This window comes from Malus domestica, chromosome 04, assembly GCF_042453785.1.
Source record: "Malus domestica chromosome 04, GDT2T_hap1".
In the NCBI taxonomy this organism is placed as follows: domain Eukaryota; kingdom Viridiplantae; phylum Streptophyta; class Magnoliopsida; order Rosales; family Rosaceae; genus Malus; species Malus domestica.
In genome coordinates, this window is record NC_091664.1 from 10,571,092 (window position 1) to 10,592,142 (window position 21,051).

At 38.6% G+C, this 21,051-nt stretch overlaps 1 protein-coding gene across 1 annotated transcript; it reads left to right on the top strand.

Moving 5' to 3' along the window:
- Positions 1-360: 360 nt before the first annotated feature.
- On the top strand, positions 361-20,542 carry LOC103433069 (DExH-box ATP-dependent RNA helicase DExH3). Its single transcript, XM_008371287.4, has 20 exons — positions 361-1,000; positions 1,112-1,400; positions 1,562-1,716; positions 1,809-1,896; positions 2,009-2,245; positions 2,383-2,478; positions 6,901-7,089; positions 7,244-7,403; positions 7,556-7,686; positions 8,099-8,269; positions 13,416-13,688; positions 14,979-15,173; positions 15,579-15,782; positions 16,276-16,345; positions 16,445-16,593; positions 17,710-18,018; positions 18,113-18,172; positions 18,908-19,060; positions 19,174-19,284; positions 19,478-20,542. Exons 2-20 carry the CDS (start codon positions 1,149-1,151, stop codon positions 19,946-19,948), a joined length of 3,474 nt encoding a protein of 1,157 aa, XP_008369509.1. The 5' UTR covers positions 361-1,000; positions 1,112-1,148; the 3' UTR covers positions 19,949-20,542.
- Positions 20,543-21,051: the final 509 nt, after the last annotated feature.

Genomic DNA, 21,051 nt, shown 5'->3' on the forward strand with positions numbered 1-21,051 from the left:
ATCCAAGACTGTTCAGGCCTGTAAAACCACAATTTAAATTATGAAGTTCGAAATTTGACTTTGCATTTTGCAGTTACCGATTCTACTATATGCCCATTCATTCATGCATGTTATTGAAGCAAACTAATGAGGAGAACAAAGGCATATTTACAACCTAAGACTCTCATAACATAAGCATATTAAAACATATAAATCCCAGTACATAAGTAGATTTTAAATAAAAATATTAACAAAGTTGGATGCAGCGGAAATGCATATAGAACTCCAATAAATTTCAGATAAGTTTAATGCTTAATTTGGTGGCTCTAATACCACATGTAGAACCTTTATTAACATCATCCAGAGATCATAATCAATGAGGCAATTAAACTATGTATGAATGAATTAATGTATATTGCTTTCGCGATTCTCTTGAAAGGTGCGTGGAGCTCTAGCTCGGGTGTTGGCACCAACTCCTTCCATTAGTGTGCCCCGTTGGCACTGTTGCTTGCGGGTTGCTTCTTTCTGCAGGCTTCTATAGTTTGGTCCTTCGATTGGTGGCTGAAATTTCTAAGGGTGATCTTTGGAGGATGATTGAGTCTTCTGCTCTTCCACTGCTGGGGCTGTGATTTGCTTGATTTCAGGCAGTTGTTGGGGTCGTGGTTTGTCGTGTCTCGGCCGCGGCGTAGGATGCAGGCTTCTATGAAGTGTTTTTGTTTTTCTGTTTTAGGCTCTTTTTGTGTTAGTTTTGGTTTTGGGGTCAATTTTGTGTGTGCTTATCTTGTATTTGGGCTTCTTTTATGTAATTATATTTTTATGTTCGTTGGTAATGAAATTTGCCTTTGTTAAAAATAAAAAATACAAAAATAATCAGGTCAGCCGAAAGTTGTACGTAAAACGTCACGTGCCCTCTCAGTCCCCGACTCCTCCCTCGTGTTCCGTCCGTCTCTGCGATTCGTCCCTCCCACTCCAGCACTCCTCCATCGCTACTCTCCAGTCTCTACATTTCTCATCTCTCCAGGTTACTTCTTTTGTTCTTCCTCTGCTTTTGATTTCGATAGATAAATTGGGGATTGATTGATTGATTGATTAATTAATTAGGGATTTGCTGAAAATTTTGTATTATTTCCAGAGTTTGAGATTGATTGATGCAAAGAAGGTGAGAATTGATGCGTAATTCGAGGGCAGCACTTGGTCTCCTTCTCAAGTCAGTCTCCAACAATAACCCTTGTTGTTGTTTTCCTTCGTCCCGGAAGACAAACGGTCGCTGCCGCACTTTGCTTCTTCTACTCCAACCCCACTCTTCTTCTTCAATTTCCGACGGCGGAGCCCGATTCCTCATTTCAAAGCGCGCCTTTTGCGGGTATGCCGCCGAGCAGTTCTCCGACGATGAGTACACGTGCGAATTCGAAGGCCAAAAGGTTACTTTCTTCTGAATTTCAATTTTTTCTTTTCTTCTTGTTATTTTCATTATCCTCTGTTTGGCTGCCGAGAAAATTTGTGGAAAGTCTGGGATTGCAGTTGTGTGCTTAGTTTAGCTACATTTAGAAATGAAGAACGTGTGGCTGACACTTGAGTGTAGGCATCATCTTCGGTGGCGAACATTGACGAGTGGAAATGGAAAATGAGCTTGCTATTACGCAGCGAAAAGGACCAAGAGATTGTATCCAGAGATAAGAGAGATAGGAGGGACTATGAGCAGATATCTAACCTTGCCAAAAGGATGGGACTTTATTGGTAAGACTAACAAAGGGACCATCTTTGCCTTTGTTATTCGCTAATCATTCACTGATACATCAAATCGCTCATTCAACTCTTCTTACTCTTAGTGAAATATATGGGAAAGCGGTGGTGGCCAGCAAGGTCCCTCTTCCAAACTACAGGCCTGATTTGGATGATAAGCGGCCACAAAGAGAGGTAATGTCATCTTCTTGTCTCGCCAATTCTTTTCCAACCATGAAAGATTTGTATACATGTTGAGAGTGGTTTTATGGGGAGAGTTTGATGCTGTCATCATTCATCTGGGCAGGTGGTTATCCCTCTTGGCTTGCAAAGGAGGGTAGAGGGTTTGCTGCAAGAGCACCTTGATCGACTCCAGTTAAACTCTGGGAAGTTCACTGGAAATAGAGGGGACTCTGAGCACCTTGGTCAGGTCGAAAATGCAAACCTGGATGAGAATGCAGATTCTCTTCTAGATGGGTCTGTAATGGAGAAGGTTCTTCAAAGGAGGAGTTTGCGAATGCGTAATATGCAAAGAGCTTGGCAGGTATGATACATTTGGCTTTCATCTTTACCATGTGTTTCTAATGCACACTTATTGGCGCAACATATTCTAATAAAATGCCTGCAATACCATGCTAAGGGTTTTGGTCTCTTTTCCAATGTTTCTTTTTTTATTTAAAGGAATCACCCGAAGGCAAGAAGATGCTAGACTTCCGCAAATCACTACCGGCTTTCAAGGAGAATGAAAGGTTGCTGCAAGCAATTGCACGGAATCAGGTTTAGTTATAGGACATATCGCTTCATTTCTTCTATCCATGTGTTGTTGTGTTCTTGCTTCTTTATTTCTTTAACTCGTTGAAGCTCAAAAGAAACAAAAATTTATAAACAAAGTGTTTTTTCTACTAAACTCCACTCTCATCTGAGTTCAGCCTGTAATTAAACTATAATTTTATTTTTGGAATTCTTTTTTCCCAAGCCCGGATAAAGGAGGGGGAGGGCGTTAGGTAGTCGACAGCCGCACTCCTAGGTTACGTCGAATCCTTATGAAAATGAATCCAAAACGAAATCGCACTAAAGCTAGGGCATCACCCGTAAGTGGCGCGTTGTATGGCTTGAGCACAGTGATAAGTGAGCAAGGGTCACTGTATCTCCATTGGCACCCGAATGTTGTGTTAAATGAGCAAGGGGGTCATAGAAACTTCTTTTTGAACGACTCCACTCAAAGTTATTTGGAAGCATATGCTTCTATCAACTTTACACATGACACACAAAAGAAGTACTTTGATCCTATTAGACAAGGGAGGGTGAAGAAGCTAGGACAGAAGGGTAGAGTTCAAGAGAGTAGAATGCGTTTAGGAACGTGGAATATAAGAACCTTAATGGGAAAATCTATGGAAGTAGTGGAAGTTATGGTGAGGAGAAGGTTAAGTATTATCTGCCTACAAGAAACTAAGTGGGTTGGTCTTAAGGCAAAGGATCTAGAAAACTCAGGTTTTAAACTTTGGTATTTGGGCACAAATAGAACGAGAAATGGTATTGGCATCATTGTGGACAAGACCTTGACACAAGATGTTGTAGATGTCAAGAGGGTAGGAGATAGAATTATGGGAATCAAGATTGTAATAGGATAAGAACTCGTCGATGTGATTAGTGCGTACACACAATTTTGGGAAGATCTTGGAGACTTGGTGTAAGGAATTGCTCAAACGGAGAAGGTATTTATAGGAGGAGATTTAAATGGACACGTGGGCAAGGAGACATGCAACTATGGAGGTTTTCATGGTGACCATGATTTTGGGGAGAGAAACGAGGATGGGGAAGCCATCTTGGATTTTGCAATGGCATATGATCTCTTCTTAGCCAACACCTTCTTTAAGAAGATTCTAAGAACATGTGATCACCTACAAGAGTGGGTTGTCAAAAACACATAGATTTTTATGAGGAAAGGGGATCGTATAACTTGTAAGGATTGCAAAGTTATACCGGGAGAGAGCTTGGCTAATCAACATCGCTTGTTGGTGATGGATGTACATATCAAAAGAGAGAAAAAAGAACAAGACCTAGAAGTGCCCAAGGACTAGATGGTGAAATCTAAAAGAAAAAAATCAAGCCATTTTCAAAGAGAAAGTAATCACTCAATGCATGTGGGATAGAGAGGGGGAAGCTAGCCAAATGTAGGATTCCATGGTTAGTTGTATTCGAAAAGTAGCAAAAGAGGTATTAGGTACAAACAAAGGTGAAGGCTAAGAAGGAATGTTGTAAAGCCTTATACAAGGATAGGACAGATGAAAATGGTGAAATGTATAGAATAGCGAAGCAGGAGGCGAAGAAAGCTGTGAGAGAAGCTAAGCTAGCGGCTTATAACGATATGTATAAGCGACTAGATACCAAAGAAGGAGAGTTGGATATCTATAAACTAGCTAGAGCAAGGAAAAAGAAGACAATGGACCTAAACCAAGTAAGGTGCATCAAGGATGAGGATGGAAAGGTTCTTGCTACAGAGAATGCGGTCAAAGATAGATGGAGAGGTTATTTTCATAATCTTTTCAATAAAGGACATGAAAGCAGTACTTTTTTGGGGGAGTTGAGTAACTCAGAAGAGTGTAGAAACTACTCCTTTTACAGTCGAATCAAAAAGGAAGAAGTGGTTGTAGCTTTGAAAAAGATGAAGCATAGAAAAGCAGTGGGCCCAGATGATATACCGATCGAAGTGTGGAAAGTCTTGGAAGAGACGGGTATAGCATGACTCACAGACCTTTTCAATAGGATTTTGAAAACCAAGAAGATGCCAAATGAGTGGCGAAAGAGCACTTTGGTGCCTATCTACAAGAATAAGGGTGACGTACAAAATTTCATGGGGTATTAAGCTAATGAGTCATACAATAAAGCTCTAGGAGAGAGTCATTGAGCATAGATTGAGGCAAGAGACACTGGTTTTGGACAACCAATTCGGGTTCATGCCAGGGCGCTCAACCATGGAGGCAATCTATCTCTTACGAAGATTGATGAAAAGGTATATAGAGATAGGAAAAATGATTTACACATGATCTTTATAGATTTGGAAAAAGCGTATGATAGGGTCTCAAGAGACATTCTTTGGAGGATTTTAGAGAAGAAGGGAGTACGAGTAGCATATATCCAAACTATAAAGGATATGTATGATGGAGCAAAGACTGCTGTAAGAACTCATGCAGGATAAACCGAAAGCTTTCCCATAACTGTAGGGTTACATCAAAGCTCATCCTGAAGTCCTTAACTTTTTGTATTGGTAATGGATGAGTTAACAGGACATATTCAAGATGATATTCCTTGGTGTATGCTTTTCGCAGACAATATAGTGTTGATAGATGAAACTCAGGAAGGGGTAAATGCGAAGCTTAACCTTTGAAGAAAAGTGTTGGAATCTAAAGGTCTTCGTCTAAGCCGATCAAAGACAAAATATGTGGAGTGCAAGTTCAGTGCAAATGGAGGCCCAAATGAGTTAGGGGTGAGTATTGGAGATCAGGAAGTACCAAAGAGCTACCGCTTTCGCTACCTAGGATCTATCGTACAAAAGAACAGAGAATTAGATGGAGACCTCAACCATAGAATACAAGCTGGATGGATGAAGTGGAAGAGTGCATCTGGCGTGTTGTGTGATCGTTGTATGCCACTGAAGCTCAAGGGAAAATTTGATAGGATGGCAATAAGGCTGACGATGCTGTATGGCACGGAATGTTGGGTTGTGAAGCATCAACAAGTACATAAAATAGGTGTAGCGGAGATGAGGATGCTTCGTTGGATGTGTGGGCACACGAGAAAGGATAAGATTAGGAATGAGGATATCCGAGATAAAGTAGGAGTAGCCGAAATTGAAGGAAAGATGAGAGAAAATCGGTTACGGTGGTTTGAACATGTGCAAAGAAGGCCTACTGACGCTCCGGTTAGAAGATGCGACTACAGGACAGAGGTCCAGGGCCGAAGGGGTAGAGGAAGACCTAGGAAAACTTTGGAAGAGACTCTAAGAGAAGACTTAGAGTACTTGGATCTAACGGAGGACGACCCCACTTAGTGGGAAAAGGCTTTGTTGTTGTTGTTTCCTAGCATGAAAATACAATAAATGATACATAATACTTTGAATAAGGTTTTATCTGTCTTTCACGGCCTTGGAAAAGGCTCTCTCTCTAGAAACCACAAACATGTATTCTGTGTTGGGGACGTAGCCATGACCAAGGTCACAAGCAGCTGGGATTGCTCCAATCCCATTTAAATTCATTCTAGAAACTCAATTGGAGGACAACTCATGGACGTGACCCCAATGCTCAAATCTAGTTACAACTTTTGGGAGGTAGCCATGAACGACGACTCAGATGTTCAAATCGCCAAGCACAAAAATATGAATTGGAATAAATTGAATTGGAGCAATAAGCTCGGAATTGACAGTCTGTGCATGTGTTTGTATTAGGAAGAAAGTTGATGGCAATGAAAGAAAGAGAGTTGATGGAAATGAAAGAGAGAGATGGTGATGTGGTTGAGAATGTGGTGAAGAAGTCGAATAGAATCGGGGGTGATAGTGTTAGCTTTGTTCTATTAAATTTGTCTAGTGTCGGTGGGTATGGTGGTAGATGATTAAGGGTAAAGTGTGGGTGTTCTTTAGAGTGAGTGAGAGTTTAATTTAAAGATGTGGTGTAGATAAAAATGTGTGTGAACTAAGATATGAATGCTGTTTAGATAGAAAAACTCTAAACAAAATAACACTTAACATTTCTTCCTTATGTTGTTTGCAAAGAGTGGTAACTGTTTTCAGGGCCTAAAAACTTACATAGTAGACGGCAAAACAAACAAATCAACGTGTCTATCAACCCGTTGGTTTTCCAGACTCTGTATTTAGTGCACGGCATAGATATTATGTTTCCAATTGATATCATTTTCTACATGAATCTGCTTCTGTTTCTACTTGATGTAAGTGGGATAGATAAAAAAAGGATAAACCCTTTTTTTTTGTTTTTTTTTGGGGGGGGGGGGGGGGGAGCATGTAGGAGTTTGTGCTTTTATTGTGTACAGTAGGTTATACTCTGAATCTTGTGATCAGTAATACTTTGGCTGTAAAAAGTAGTTGCTTCTTTGACATCTTCCTAACAACTGATGAAATTACTTCTTCTGTACTGTGTTTTACATTTTACCTCCAGCAGAATTCTAAATAAGCTGTTTTGATGATAGGTAATAGTGATATCTGGGGAGACTGGATGTGGTAAGACCACTCAACTTCCTCAATATATCCTAGAGTCAGAAATAGAATCTGGCCGTGGAGCATTCTGTAGCATCATTTGCACACAGCCTCGAAGAATATCTGCTATGGCTGTTGCAGAAAGAGTGTCGGCAGAGAGGGGAGAGCCTCTTGGTGAAACAGTGAGTCTTGTCTCCCTCAAGCCATAGATATAGATCATAGATGTACACGCACATACCTTGTGAATTAATTTACTTTGAAGAAAGAAAAAGATGTAGATTTTAGATTGAAAGCTTCATTATTCTGCGGCTATACCACAACAGACTTTTTTGGTAGGTTGGCTATAAAGTTCGATTGGAGGGAATGAAGGGAAAAAATACCCATCTGCTTTTTTGTACAAGTGGTATTTTACTTCGCCGTCTGTTGAGTGATCGTAACTTGAATGGTATAACCCATGTTTTTGTTGATGAAATTCATGAGCGAGGCATGAATGAAGGTACACTACCATAAATATCCATTTTAATGTCTTATAATGCAGAAAAAGCAGCCTAGCTGAATTTCCCCCCACCCCCCGCCCCCCTTTTTCCCTTTCTCTTCTATAATTGTTTTTTGCAGATTTCTTATCTCTTCTATAATTGTTTTTTGCAGATTTCTTATTGATTGTGCTGAAGGATCTGCTTCCACGCCGTCGGGATTTGAGATTGGTTTTAATGAGTGCTACTCTGAATGCTGAGCTGTTTTCAAGTTATTTTGGAGGAGCTCCTACAATTCATATTCCGGTTAGCTAACTACTGAATTTGTTCAGGGTACATATTGATTTGTAATATCTTAATTGCATTGTTTATGTAGATAGTGTTAGCTGTATAGAGAGAGCTGTTGTTCATGTACTGCACTGGTGATTGTAAACATAAGTATGCTTAGTAACTGGAAATGTGTGATAAACTGCATCAGAAAAATCTCATGAATTTTCCAGGTTCTGCAGCAAGTGAACAAAAATGGAGATTACTAAATGTGGACTGTTGCTGATGCAACATTAATGTATTAACAAATGCATATTTATTTCAGTGCATTTTTACGTACCACAGGCTGCCCTTGTAATTCTATTCCTCGTACTCTAGTCAAGCATTTTCAAGAACCTCTAGTGTTAGTCTTTCTCCCATATGAATTCCAATGCATTTTTATGTTATGCAGGGCTTTACATATCCAGTAAGAGCACACTTTTTAGAAGATGTACTGGAAATGACTGGATATAAGTTGACTTCCTTCAACCAAATTGATGATTATGGCCAAGACAAACTGTGGAAAACACAGAAGCAGTTAGTGCCTCGGAAAAGGAAAAACCAGATTACTGCTCTGGTTGAGGTATTATGTTAGTTTGAAATGGATTTCGTGAAATTGAAACAAAGTTTTCGTAGGGTGATTCCCATTGGGATTATTAGTTCTTGTAAAATCTCGTCTTCATTGCCCAAAAATGACAGATTTACATCCTTTATATAAAGATCTAACAATGGCAACACACTACCCAACGACATTCCAAGGTGTAGGGTGGGGATAAACCTATATGTTTTTTCTTTCTTTTCATTTGTCTATCTCTCCATGGGAAGAATGGGACTGTATGTTAGGGATAATGCATTCTTGATATTCATTGTTGGCCCATTCCCTGACAGCTTAAGTTTTTGGATTTTATGGTTATCTAACAAAAATTTTTTCGCACCTAGTTCGAAAGGAAGTAGGAATACGGCCAATCGTAGCATAGAGTTCAGAAAACATTTCACTCCCTTGTCCCTTCCATCCTAGTATTTTTCGAACTTGTGGTTCCTAGAGAAGACATCACGTATCTAATCTTTTAGCATTGCCAATTACTTCTCAAATTTTAGGCTTAGGATGCAGCAAATGTTTGGCTTCATTATGTCCCTTTTGTCTAGATGGAGGGGGACAAAATATTTGAAAAAGGGAGAGAGTGGGTTTTCTAAGGGAGAAGAGCAGTTTTTTGGCGTTAATACAGGGCATTTTGTGTAAGCATTTCAGGGACATTGTCTTTAGTTTATTTCATTGTTATTAGGGGAACTATGACTTGAGTTGAGAGTATTGTTTTCTTTAAATATTTGGGTCTCTGTAGTTCTCTTGTAACATTTAATGCATTTTGGTCTCTGTAGTTCTCTTTTGCCTACATACACACACACACACACACACACACACACACACATATATACACATTTTTTAATTATGACTCTGATTCTCTCTCTTAATCCTATTAACTTTCCATTTTTTTTTCTTTTTCTTTTCTCTTCATCTTTTTTTTTTTTTTTTTTGAGAAGAAACAATTTTATTAAAGAATAGAGTAATACACAGAAGTGGATAAGAAGTCCACCAACTATATTAGAAAGGAAAATCCCAATAGGATTTGGCTACAGCAGCCATTTCTAGACCTAACTCACTTAACTGCTGCTAACAAATCCCACAGTATTTGAGATAGAGAGCAATTATTAAACTCTTTAGTGACCGAAGCCCAAAAAGCTGCCCAATATTTTACTCTCCCCCAAAGTACTTCTGCCCCCACTCCAGTATAGTCTTCAAAAATCCTTTTGTTGTGTTCCAGCCATATATTCCAAAAAATTGCCGATACCAGGCAACCCCACAAAGCTTTGGATTTTTTCCCTTTTCCAAGTGCCTTAAAATTTGTACCTAGTAGCTCGAAACACCGTTTAGGAATGACCCAACTTACTTTAACCTCCTGAAACAGTTTCCACCACAGTTGGATCGAGTAGGAGCAATGAAGAAAGATGTGATTTACACTCTCCTCCTTAGCTTTGCACAAACTACACCAATGTGGGGATAAACACATAAGAGGGTTTCTCCTTTGAATTCTGTCGCAAGTGTTGAGATTCCCATTGGCCACAAGCCATACAAGTATTTTAACCTTCGGAGGAGCTTTTGATTTCCAAATCTGAGAGTAGGGTGGATAATAGTGCACAATCCCATTGTTGCTCAGTAATGAACGATAGGATTTGCATGTGAACAAACCTGAAGCTTCCAGATTCCACCTTCTGTTATCCATTTTTGATGGAGACAAGCGAACCTCTTCCACTTTCTGTAATAATGTGGCCGCCTCTTTTATCTCCATCTCATTCAGATTTCTCCTAAAGTCAAAGTTCCAACTCAAGGAATTTGACGAAACTTCCACGAAGCTCGAGATGTTATGACTATGTTTCCTCGATAGTAGGAATAATCTGGGGAATTGCTCCTTCAGCGGTCCCCCTGCTAACCACCCATCCTTCCAAAACCTCACCCTCTCTCCGTTGCCCACCTCAAACGTGCAACATCTAAGAAACTGATGAGAACCACTCGAAATGTCTTTCCATGGGCTACGACTAGAAACCCTTCTTGGAGGAAGTGCATTCCATCCATTAACTTGTAGCCCATACTTCTTATCACCTTGTGCCATAGAGACTGAGACTCCATTGGGAATCTCCACAACCACTTAGCCAATAATGCTTCGTTCTGATTCCTCAAATTCCCCACCCCTAGACCTCCTTCCTCCTTGTTTTTAGTAACTAACTCCCATTTGACCAAATGGGTTTTCTTACCTTCCTCCACGCCTTCCCAAAGAAACCCTTTCATTAGTTTTTCTAGACGTCCTCTTACCCCGCAAGGAATTTTGAACAAGGACATATAGTAAATCGGCAAGCTTCCCAAGGCTGATTCAATTAGAGTTAATTTACCTCCTCTGGATAGGAAAGCCTTCTTCCAACTTTGAAGTCTTCTTTCCATTGTTTCTACCACTGGATCCCAAAACTGTATTGCTCTTGGCCTGCCCCCCAGGGGAAGTCCCAGATACTTTATAGGCCAACAGCCTACCTCGCAACCCCAAGAAACTGCCATCTTGTTTAATTTCTCACTCTCTGAATTTATTCCTGCCAAAAAGCACTTAGCTTTGTTGATTTTCAATCCTGAGACCGAACAGAATAAGTTGAGCACTTGAAATAGGTTGTTCCAAACTTCCTCGTCTTCCGTCAAGAAGAATATGCTGTTGTCGGCAAATTGAAGATGAGAGATCTCCACCTTTTCTTGCCCTATACACAAACCTTTGATGAGATCATTTTCTTGAGCCTTCTCCATTAACCTACTCAAAACATCAACTACTAAGGTAAAGAGAAAAGGTGACAGTGGGTCGCCTTGTCTCAGTCCTCTTGAGGCTTGAAATTTTCCCCTTGGTCTCCCATTGATCAAAACGGAGAAATTTGCAGAGCATAAACATCCCTGCATCCATTTCCTCCATCTATTGCCAAAACCTTTTCTTTGAAGTACTTCTTCCAGAAATCTCCATTCAACATGACCATACGCTTTTCAAAGTCGATCTTGAGCACCAATCCCTTCTCTTTTTTCTGCCTCACCTCTTCTACCACTTCATTTGCAATGAGGACAGCATCCAAAATTTGTCAGCCCTTAACAAACGCCCCCTGATGCGGAGAGACAGTGGTAACCAAAACCTCCTTCAATCTTGAGGCCAGTGTTTTCGCTATAATTTTATACAATCCAGTTACTAAACTTATGGACCTATAGTCCGTCACCTTCAAAGAATCTGACTTCTTCGGGATTAGGCAAATGAAAGTTTCGTTCGTCACTACATTTATTATCCCTTTCTCAAAGAACTCCTCCATGATCTTCATTATATCCTCCTTCAAAATATCCCAGCAATGTTGGAATATTTGCATAGAGAAGCCATTCAGTCCTGGCGATTTATCCTTTCCACAATCGAAAACTGCTCTTTGAACTTCTGCTTCCTCAAAAGGCCTCTCAAGCCAACTTGCCTCAAGGGCGCTTATTGGGGCCCAATTTATACCTTCTAAACCCCAGCATGCCTCGTCATTACTGCTAAATAAGAATTTGAAAAAATTGACAATATGCTCTTCAATCTCTTTTGCATCCTCTATTATTCCCCCTCCAACCAGCTCCAACCTTTCAATATAGTTTCTCTTTCTTCTCCCATTTGCAACTCGATGGAAGAATTTTGTATTACCATCCCCTTCCTTTGCCCATTCCACTTTGCTTCTCTGCCTCCATTTCACTTCTTCTTTAAAAGCCAAGTCTCCCACAAGGGTTTGGAGTTCTTCCCTTTTACTTTTAGCTTCAAAATCCAAGCCTTCCGTCCCCTCTCTCCTATCCAACTCCTCTATGTTTGCTTCCGCTTCTTTCAAGACTTTTTCGATTTCGCCGAAGCTCTCCTTACTCCAGCTTTGCACCTTTTTTTTCATGGCTTTTCTCTTCATCTTCACCGACAACCTGTTCTGTTCTCTATTTTCCTTATTGAAAGTTGACCCCAGCTTTAAGTTCACACTTCATTCTGTGCTGATGAAAAAAAAACTTCCATCTCTCTTCTCTATCGCCTCACCATCTTGGTTTCTTATGTTTTATGTGAGATAATTTTTTGCTTCTGCTAAACAATGTCAAATATGAATTCTTATGCAAATCATTGCAGAACTCTCTGAATCCCAGAGATAAGTAACAACAAAGGTTAAAAATATCATTGGCTGATAGTACAATTTTGTTTCTTGATAATCATGTTGAAAAAGAGGAACCCTATTAGTTTCAAAATTACCTAGATTAAAACTAAAGAAGAGCAATGAATCTATTGGATTAGGAAGATAATCAATTTTTTTAAATAAAATCAAATTTAGGTTCTTTCCCAATGTGAAAAAGGAAAAGAAACGGAACAACTCAAAAATCCAATATGAAGGAGTGCTTGCATGGGGGAGAGCATGCTCTTCCTTGGCCTGCAATGGTGAACAAAAACTGGAGATGGAGAGCCATTAAGAGTTTTCTTACCTGATTAACCTCTGAAATTCCCACCATACGAGGCTTGATTGATTACTGTGCATTTAATTGTTATTTTGTATATAAGTTAAAAAGTAATATTAATTTCTTATGGAAATTAATAATAATAATTAATTAGCTATCAGAGTAAATCTTAACCATTGATTGTGGGCCAATCTAATGGTTTAAAACTTGTGTCTAAAAGTACAGTGTAGTGCCATGGATATATATTTTAAATATTATATGTTTCGTATCAGATAAAACACGTATTCTCATATGAATGCTAAGAAAGTGGGTTTTTTGTGGAGGTGTAGGGAGTCCATCAGAGGACTGCATATTATTGAAAGTAGCCATTAATAATGAAATAGTGCTATTTATCTTCATAATCTATTTTAACATGGTTCCTGATTATGCTTGCTAGAAAAAACGGCACACACTTCTCATTCATTAAGGATAATTTTCTAAAACTTAATTGTTCATAAACTTTCATTATCTACTAAATCTTGTATTTTAAGCTGTTCTATAAATTGGCGAACATAAAATGAAAACAAACTAAATTGCTTCCATTATTTCTATCCATTGTTTGGCTTTGCAATATAATGAGTTATTAATGAGGAAACAAAGAGCTGCATGTGTAATTTGAAGTTATGTATGAAGCTGGTGTGGACTTACCTATCGTGCTACCTTTACACAGGATGCTCTTAATAAATCAAGCTTTGAGAGTTACAGTGGCAGGGCACGTGATTCACTATCATGTTGGACACCTGATTGCATTGGATTTAATTTAATCGAGGCAGTTTTATGCCATATAAGTCGGAAGGAACGACAAGGTGCTGTTTTAGTATTCATGACTGGGTGGGAGGATATAAGCTCTTTGAGGGATCAACTTAAAGCACATCCACTTTTAGGTGATCCTAACAGGGTTTTGCTTCTAACATGCCATGGGTCAATGGGAACATCTGAACAGGTTAGTTTATTTCTATATCTGCTCTTCTGCGTTAGGAGTTGCATCAGCATAACTCATGAAGCATTTGATAGTGTGTTTGAAGGCTATTATTGTCCCTAAGTAAGGCAACTATATTCTATATATCGTCTAACAGGGTTGCTTCACTTGAAAATTCTTAGTCTTTACTCGGTGTAAAGGACCACGCAAATCTGGAGTCTTGGGCATATGAACAGCTTTTGATATTCTTCAAAATATTTGGTGGTTTTGACTTTTGTGTTATGATTTCTTTTTTCTCCTTGTTATTAAATTTGCCGCTTGATGGAATCAATCAAAATGGAAGTATCTTCTCACATGGTTGCATATTAATTGTGGATATTATGGGTTGTTAAGTGTACATGTATGCTCATGAGTTAGCGTATTAGGCTATAGCTTTTAGTCACTCTGAAGAATTCCCCATTCAAAATTTAGTCACAATACGGTACATAGTACTGGTTACTTGTAGTAGGCACTTACAAAGAGGTTTGCCATGATGATTGTTTGATTGTTGGGCGGGAAGCTGCTTGTTTGTTTGTTTTAGGATAAGAAGGTTATAAAATCATTGTAACACATATCCTAAATATTATGGTAAAGTACACACTAGCAATTTATTCTCCCTTCAGGCCCTATTTGGCGACGCTTGCTTCATGTAACCCAATATTGTTAATGTGGGGGTTTGGCTGAATTTACCCACACATGAGGCAGTCTATTGAGGATTTAAATATCTCATATAGGATGTTCTCAGTACATAAGATCATGGTTATCGCCGCCTATAATCAAGTGGTTTTGTGTAGGAAACTCCAACCTTATGATGATGTTAAAATTTGAGATCTTAAGTTCGAATTCTTGAAATTGAAAACCCCCCTTATGAATTAATTTCCATGTGTTGGTCTCTAGTGGCAAAGAGCGAGGCCCATATGCAGAATGTTAGAATGTAAAATAATGATTGGCCCACATTGTAGTGGCTTTTACAATAGTGGTAAACCAACAAACTTGAATAATTTGTCTAGTAGGCTATTGTTTCGCTTGCCAGCTATTCAGTTAGTTATTATAAGGTCTTTTTAATTTATATAGTCTGTTATAAACATGGCCTTGTAACTTTCGGATATTGCCTAAAATATGTCATCTCTAGTATGTACCTTAACTTCTTTGAAATTTTATTCCATTATTTATATTAACTAACCTCCCCACTTAGTGCGATAAGGCTTTGTTGTCTTCTTGTTGTATTTATTTTAACTAACCTTATATATTTACTGCTTATCACCTCCTCCCCAGAAACTCATATTTGGAAGACCACCTCCTAACATTCGTAAAATAGTCCTTGCAACAAATATGGCAGAAGCAAGTATTACAATCAATGATGTAGTTTTTGTGGTGGATTGTGGAAAAGCAAAAGAGACCTCGTATGATGCTTTGAATAATACACCTTGTCTGCTACCTTCTTGGATATCGCAAGCATCTGCTCGGCAAGTAAGTCTTTTTGGACCTTATTCACTTCACTAAGCAGCTTCTCTATGTATTTGGAACTAAATTCTGTTGCTTCATAATTCAATGAGTTTTTCCCACTTTATTCTTCTATTTGGTGCTGCTGGCTCCTTGGAGACAGAGCTGCTAACATAAAAGTTTAAAATTGAATTTGGTCATTGCATGTGCACACATATGAAGTGTGTATGAAGTCAATTGACATGCTTATTCATTTAGGAGGAGGTGGTGTTTGCTTGCAATTATTGCACTTATATCTTTGTTTCAGGATGCCATTGGCATCTTTTTTTGCTTTCTCTTTCATCTTTGTTTGTAAATAATTTTCTTGTTGATATCTGTGCATCTAATATGCAAAGGGATTCTTGTGCCTTGTTGGATTATACTTGGTTGCAGAGAAGGGGTAGGGCTGGCCGGGTGCTGCCAGGCGAATGTTACCACCTTTATCCCAAATGTGTTTATCACGCTTTTGCTGAATATCAACTTCCTGAACTGCTCAGAACTCCTTTGAACTCTCTTTGCTTGCAAATTAAAAGTTTGCAGGTTGCTAGTATAGGGGAATTCTTGTCAGCTGCCTTGCAGCCACCGGAACCCCTAGCTGTAAGTGTTGCTGCTCAATGAATATTCTATACTGTTTGATATTTGTCCTATATATTTGCTATGTCCTATAATTCTGTATTCGTCAGTTGGGAGCTTGGATCTCGATAAGCAGCTCAGAATTTCACCTTTCCCAAATTTAATCAGTTTTTACTTCTCTTTCACACCTTCCTCACATTACTTAGTTTCGATCAAGTTAAAGAAAAGGAGGTCGCACTTGGTGCGATGGCAAGTGCTTTCGCCCATGAGCGGTAGGTCTCGGGTTCGAGACTTGGGAGCAGCCTCTCCATAAATGGGGGTAAGGCTAGCCGACATTTACCTCTCCCAGACCCTGCGTAAAGCGGGAGCCTTGTGCACTGGGTACGACCTTTTATATTGGCCTGCTCATCTTCATTTTGTTACTGCCTTACTGGTGTCTGAATTTAGTAGCTTTCTTATTTTATTTCATAAATTACTTTTGTTAATTACACAAGTTGACAATATCAATATATGACAGGTCCAAAATGCCATTGGTTTTCTTACTTCAATTGGGGCATTAGATGAGAATGAAAATTTGACAAGTCTGGGTTAGTTTGTTTCCTGAATGAAACTTGCACTACGTAAGTTGTAACTGAATTCCCTTATTTACTGAGACTTATTTGCTTTCTTCTTTGTTCTTTGATCAGGAAAATATTTGTCAATACTTCCAGTGGATCCCAAACTAGGGAAAATGCTGATTATGGGTGCTGTGTTTCATTGCTTTGATCCTGTTCTTACAATAGTGTCTGGTCTAAGTGTCAGGGATCCTTTCCTTTTGCCTCAAGACAAAAAAGATGTAAGTACAAAATTCAGTAAGTAGTCTGTTAGTGCATCAAAATTGATTCTCGGCTCTGCAGGCATCTTATGTTATGTACCTCTGATACTGTCAACCTTTTTATATGTACCTCTCATTCAATCAGTCTTGTATCATGCACTTCTGATGTAATCAATCTTATATTATGTGCTTCTGATACAACCAAATGGACTTGTTAGCTGCAAGTTAAAAAAAACGAATTGCGTGGGGATTCTTACATTCATCTGAAAGCACATTCTAACAGCACGAGGAAAATATGTCCATATGTTTGTTCCTCACACCACACTAACATTAGTCTAAAGCCAATAGAACTTGGGTAAGGGTGAAGCAAATATTCACTTTGTTCTGGTTCTGTGACCCATAGAACATTGTTTGAAGTAAAATTCTTGCGACCGAAGCATATAGGACCATATTCAAAAAGTTCAATAACCATGTTCTATATACTTACGTCTGAAAATCTACCATCTACTAATGTTATTCATGTACTTTAGATTCTCACTCAATTAAAAAACTGGGGTCTAAGAAAGCAAAAACCCAAAACACATTTAGGACCAAATTTGAGTTACCAAACTTCCACAAAAATTTGGTATCTATTCTGTTCAAATCCACACTTCCTCATATGGACCGATGTAAATTTAACATGGTTACAGTAGTTTAGTACATGCCCATATGATGAGAGTGGTGTTCAAACCAGATACGGTGACCTAAAATTGTAGTTGTATAAAATACTTCCATACAAAGTAGTGTGATGCATGTTAAATTTTAACCAAAATTCGTAAATAAATGCACACATAGATGCTTAAAAAAAGATGGTTGAATTAACTGGTAAAGGAATGTAATATTCTAATTCAGTCCATATTGAATTGAAAATGTAATTCTTATTTTGGCCAATCCGCTCTGTAACACTGTAAAAAAAAACAGGGCAAATAAGGTCTAGTTTACGGAGCTATTTTCGCAAATATTATTTGTCTATCGCAATCAATGAACTCCCATTTGAATATGCTAGTTTGCTGGTCTGTTACTCTCCCCTTCACATTGTACCTAAATGACTCCATACTGTGTGCTTTATCTTTCTCTCTCTCACTTTGTTTCATACAGTTAGCAGGGACAGCAAAATCTAGATTCTCTGCAAAAGATTACAGTGATCATATGGCTCTTGTTCGTGCATATGAAGGATGGAAAGATGCTGAAAGAGAAGGATCAGCATATGAATATTGCTGGAGAAATTTCCTTTCTGCTCAAACACTTCAGGCTATCCATTCTCTTCGGAAGCAGTTTAACTACATTTTAAGAGATGCTGGATTGGTGGATGCGGATGCAAGCATTAACAACAAGCTAAGTCACAACCAGTCCTTGGTTCGTGCAATCATATGTTCTGGACTTTTCCCTGGAATAGCATCTGTGGTGGTATGTTATCTGTAGTTGAAAATATTCTTTTGCTGGCTAATCTTTAAATCTTAGTTTTTTTGTTTTACATTTGTATCTTTTAACATATCTGCAGCACCGAGAGACGTCCATGTCATTCAAAACGATGGATGATGGCCAGGTTCTACTATTTGCTGTAAGTTCCAATGCCTAATCAAAATTAAGATCTTGATAGTTCACTAAATATATTGGAACTGTTGGGTAAGGCCCAAATTTTTCACTTTGTTGAATTAAATCTAGGCCAGTTGATGAAATCCTATTGTATATAATTAATTCTTTTATGAGAAAAACAACTTTTTATCGATAATTAATATTTCAGACATTCCTTTAGAAAGGCTTGAATCTTTCTTGGAATGAATTTTTTTTTCCATTCCCAAATTTTGATGCCTACAACAAGGTATGGCATCGAAATGTACAATTCAGCCACATGTAAGAATATAGGTCATACTCGGGTATGTCAAGCATACACCGCAATATACGATAATCTAGTCTTCTCCAGTGCCCAATTGGTTGTGAGTCTGAGGATTAACTCGTAACAATATATAAAAGAATTTGCACAGTTGGTATGTGAGTACTAGGGTTCTAGCTTAAACATGGTCATAGGTATACTGGATACTTTGTATGTACCTACATATGATACAGGAATTGTGCACTTTTTACTTTTATATGGAAATTTGATAACAGAATTTATAGAACTTCACCTAAACCCTAAACCCTAAACCCTTTTTACTTTAATCTGAAAAGTTATAAGAGTTTCCCCGTAATTAATCAGTTTGTGTTACTTTCAGAATTCTGTGAATGCACCCTTTTTACTTTAATCTGAAAAGTTATAAGAGTTTCCCCGTAATTAATCAGTTTGTGTTACTTTCAGAATTCTGTGAATGTGCGTTACCAAACAATTCCTTACCCCTGGTTGGTCTTTGGTGAGAAAGTAAGGGTCAATACTGTATTCATACGTGATTCCACTGGCGTATCTGATTCGATCCTGATCCTTTTTGGTGGTGCGTTGAACCATGGGGTCCAGGTGATTATTCAATTGTACAACGCTGAGTTGATACAAATATATGAATTGACTTTTGTGATCTTGTATTCGTACTTTCCTCATTTTATTTTTCTCTCTTTTTATTCCATCCTTAGGCTGGGCATTTGAGAATGTTGGACGGTTATATCGACTTCTTCATGGATCCTAGTTTGGTGGACTGCTATTTGAAGCTTAAGGAAGAACTTAATGAGCTTATTCAAAAGAAGGTGATCTATTGGTCTTTTTTTTTTTTTTTCAGAAGCCGATTATGTTTGTTTAATATTCTACTTTCTTCTTGAGGTCTTTAGTACTGGGGTCGGAATCCTGGTTTATTAGGAAGGAAGGGGGAACTTTTGACTTGGTTACCAGTCTTGTACGCTGTATTGTAACGTTACGTTTGTCTACCTTGCAATGATGCAGCTTGAAGATCCTAGCCTTGATATCCACAAGGAAGGGAAGTACCTTATGCTTGCTGTTCAAGAGCTGGTTTCCGGAGATCAATGTGAAGGGAGATTTGTATTTGGTCGTGACAGCAGAAAGCCGAAGGAATCTGGTGATAACAGTAGATTCACTAAAGACGGAACCAATCCTAAGAGTTTGCTTCAAACTCTGTTGATGAGAGCAGGACATTCTCCTCCAAAGTACAAAACAAAGCACCTTAAGACGAATGAGTTCAGAGCACTGGTGGAGTTCAAGGGCATGCAATTTGTCGGGAAACCTAAGAAAAATAAGCAGCTTGCAGAAAGGGATGCTGCTATAGAAGCACTGGCCTGGTTGACTCATACCTCAGAAAACCATCGCGATGAAGAAGACAACTCCCCCCCTGACGTCACTGACAATATGCTCAAACTTCTCGGGAAACGTAGAAGATCAAAACGGCAGTCTGGTTGATTGTGATTGCTGATGTAGAAGATTTATCTGCTTCTATCTGGTGGTTCAGGATGACCGATGAGTACCGATCTAGAAGATCAAATGCAAGATGCTCTAAGACTTTCTCCTTGGGATCATCAGTAATATCAAAGCCTGGTAAAGTCATGGATTTCGAGAGGTCTGGGGGATCATCACTAGCATATGACTGACTATTGGGTGCAGTTTTGGGTGAAAGAATAACTGCATCTCGTTGAGATTGTGTCGCATAACTTAGACATGGGGCGCAGACATAAACCATGTAGTGCTGGTAGAGTGGGATGGTATATACAAACACAAATCTTTTCGTGGCGTTTGCGGAGGTGTTGGAGTCTCGTAGACGGTGGAAGCCGTCTTGACTGTATCTTGGCAGCCGGTGACGCTCTGTTAAGTTGCGCAAAGGGGTGCCACAGGCGGATCTTGACAGCCGGTTGCTGATTCATTGTTTACATGAATAATTGTAATTTGCACTAATTTTATGAAACGTATTCTCTATTCCAGTCCAATCATGTATATGAAAAACGAGTGGGGCCGTAGATTGATTTTTCAAATGCAAGCATGTGTTTTAGTTTTTTCAAATGGGTAATTCCTCCTTTACTTTGTCATGCAATATGTTGCTCCACTGAATATATATATATATATATATATAACGGAATTTTAGTTTCTACTCGGCTCATAACATGAAGAAAATCAATTCGGAATTACACGACAATTCGGCTACGAAGCTGGATAACATATATATTCTTTCTTTCTTTTTTTAACCAAGAAAACATAGATATTCAAGTTCGTAAATTTGGACTTGGCTACGTTACATGCATTTACTTTAACAAATCCAGCTACAATCTTGACAACAAACATGGTTAAAACAAAATCCTGCGCCTCCAAGTTCAAGGGTTAAAACATCGTCCAATAACACAATTAATAAGAAACGTGCAGTCGGTCCCAACCTGAAAAGGGAATAAACCAATTCGCCTAGCATGAAGAAAACCAAATTCGAGGAATCTCTAAGCTTGTTACTTTTTTTTTTTTTTTTTTTTTTGTCAAAAGATGAACTTTATTAAATTTTAATAGCAATATTTACATCTTTA